Source organism: Penaeus monodon, chromosome 23, assembly GCF_015228065.2.
Source record: "Penaeus monodon isolate SGIC_2016 chromosome 23, NSTDA_Pmon_1, whole genome shotgun sequence".
NCBI classification, from domain to species: Eukaryota; Metazoa; Arthropoda; class Malacostraca; order Decapoda; family Penaeidae; genus Penaeus; species Penaeus monodon.
The window spans coordinates 27,563,080-27,566,117 of NC_051408.1; the positions used below are offsets into that span (position 1 = coordinate 27,563,080).

At 34.9% G+C, this 3,038-nt stretch overlaps 1 protein-coding gene across 1 annotated transcript in view; it reads left to right on the forward strand.

Moving 5' to 3' along the window:
• LOC119587913 overlaps window positions 1-3,038 on the forward strand; it is a gene marked incomplete in the record, with an annotated part of 20,516 nt that overhangs the window by 1,095 nt on the left and 16,383 nt on the right. Inside the window, 1 exon segment of the mRNA XM_037936622.1 lies at window positions 1,996-2,206. Coding sequence (XP_037792550.1) covers window positions 1,996-2,206 — 211 coding nt within the window.

A 3,038-nucleotide genomic window follows, 5' to 3' on the forward strand; every position in this document is an offset into this window, starting at 1 on the left:
AGAAATTAGGGGAGCCAGATCTAGAGTATTTTTTGCCCAGATCCACCATAACTAATCTATAGTTCATAATTATCTTAGACATTTGTTTGGTGAGATGCAGTTATAACATTATAAGAAATATTTTGATGCCAGTCTATCACAAACCAAGCTGAGTTGAGTGTCATTGTAATATAACTTATACAGGAGGTTGGGTAGCCAGAGTTGGCTCTAACTGCAGTTCTGCATGTGACTCCAGAATCAGACACGAGTTAGTGACTATCTCCCTACTGGCCAGGCCTAGGCATGCTGTGTGGGGAACTAGGGAAGCCTGATCTTGAGCATTCATTACCCAGATTCTACTGTATTTTCATGAGCTGTAATGGTACATAGTCCATTTTTTCTTAGACCTGAAGCCATCTGAGACACTCCATGCCAGGGCAGTGTATTTGCAACATTTAACCATAAATGGAGGCTGGGCTGCTAGAGGAGGTTCAGGGATTAGGGCTGAGTAGAACTGGGTAAATTTATAAGGTGGAAGCTTTGGGCCAAGTTATTTTTCTTTGTGGGAAATGCTTCTTTAGGGAATTAGTTATTGCTAGAAGTGAGATGTGGAATCCTTTATAATCAGCTTCAGTAAAATGGAGCCATCTAGTTATATGTGCCATAATATGATGTCTATGAAAGAAGGAAGATAGTGCCAGAGATGTTGTCATACTTAACTCAGAAACTGTAGGTGAAATATGAAATTTTCAAAATCAGAAATATATATAAGCCTGTTAGCCATTACATACTGTGTGCATTCTCAAAATATTTCTATTTTACATGTATTGTAGGTTATTCTTTGGAATGAATGGCAACATATTACTACAGAGAGGGGAAGTAGAGGGACAGTGGTAGGTAAAAGGGATTGGAGGTAGGTCATGTCAGCTAAACCGAGCTAAGGCTCACATTACTTTTATCACTGTCATTGCTTTTCTTTATTTTTATGCTTTTTCACTATTTTTGTTTTATTTGTCACCAATAAATTCTTCCAGTAGCAAGAAAGCCTCATTTACTGGCTGAGAGGGATAACAATGATGCTTTCATTAGGGCATTCATTGGGAGAACCAATCCATATTTTCATGATCACTGAGACAGAAATATAAACTACGTACCAGTCATGAAATGTCAAATGCAGGTAAAAAGTCATTCAAAAGGGTAGCATATGCAATTTTGTAAATCATTCAAAGCATTCATAGGTATGCTTATAACTTAGCATGCAGCAGTTTATAGATTACTTACATTTGAATATTCAAAACTTTGGTACCTTATTTAAGACCACATAAATAGAATAGAAAATCCATGAATATCTGTTTCATGCTAGAAATATTTGTATGTACCAATGATCAGCAGCCTGTGAACTATACAATTAGACTTTTTTAAGTTCTCATTTTTCTAAGTGTTGCTATAGATTGGGGAGTGCTATAACTTAGTTCTTGCACTTTTGTTTAAACTTAATACTCATGAAGTTACACTTTTCTCTATAAAAAAGTAGTTGCACATCTTATTATCTTTTCTATACTTTTCACTACTTGGAAGTTCTTTAACTGGAGTACCTATTTTGATACTGAGAAAGTGTGTTTATATATACTCTGATTGTGGACTATTATATATGTACTTATCCTTATCTTTTAACAAGAGTATTTTATCACTAGTAATCCTTATCAGGACTGTTTAGATAACTGTCACAGTAGTATTGCATCTCATGTTTCAAAGACCTTTGCACAAGTTTGAGAATATAAAAAAATCTAGCTGCAACAAGTAAGTAAAAAACTTCAATGAAAATAAAGAGAGATAGAATGATTAGTTAATGAAGACGATCCCTTTATTTTTAAACAAGGTGGTCCCTATAGTGGACCCCATAGGTTGTATCACAATTATTAAAATTGACCTAACATTAATATAGAAAAGTATATTTTAATATGAAAGTTTTTTAATATTCCTCTTTGCCTTCTTTTTTTTTTTTATAAATATTAGCACAAATTATGGCTGAGCCTGTGGAGGATGATGTAAGTTACCTTGGATCACAAGAGGTAGCAGACTATATATCCCCCAATAAAGAGAACACCCCTGCCACACCATACCAGAACACGACTTCTGATCCAAGGACACCAGACCTTAAAGCAGCTGGGGTCTTCAGAACACCCTTGGTGTCTTCACAGGGTAAACAGGATAAGAAAACCGTTGGGTGAGTTACGAGTGTGTTGTCTTTGAGATTTATCTTATGCTATTTTCTGGACTAGATGACTAAGTCTTTTTTTTTTCTAAGTGTTTTAATTCATTTTAGGCAAAAAGACTCCAAGAAAGTGTTTTTATAAGCCACAGCAAATATTAAGATCCTTCATCAACAGTATGACAAACAAAGTTTCCAGTCTGGTTTTTAATTTAAAAGGATTCCCCAAGGAGAGGGGTCAGGCAAAATAAATTAAAGAATATTAAAAAGGCCTTATAGGTTATCTATTTTAAGATGTTATGATTTTAATAATCTATAGGTTTTGGTTCCATATTCTAGGGAAGTCCATTGGTGGGCCTATGGACCCTGCAGAAGTTTTTCCCCTTTTTTCTTTCATATATAACTCAGAAAAACAGCTCCTGCTACTCTCAGACCACTTGTCTTATTGTTTCCTAAATATGTAAGTGTGTTTGCACATGTGCATGAATTTACAGGTTCATATTATGTGTAAGTGAGGGGAAGCTGCTAGTAATTTACTCCCTCCTGACTATAAACTTGTAAAACTATCTTTGTTTAAGCAAAAGCTACATACAAAGCAAAACTACAATAAACAGCACACATACCTGGTACCAGTGGGTTACTTTAACCAACCTACCAAAATGTGGCCAAAGATGCAATATTTGGCTGTATAAGTTATATGTATTATTAGCAAGTTTGGCCATTGAAAAATATCCGTTAAGCATACTAATACCCCTCCTGATATTTTGAGGGGGGTTTTGTTCTGATTACATTAATCCCAGAAATGTGTTATTTCTAAGTGATCTTAAAATTGCTTATTGTATAGGTT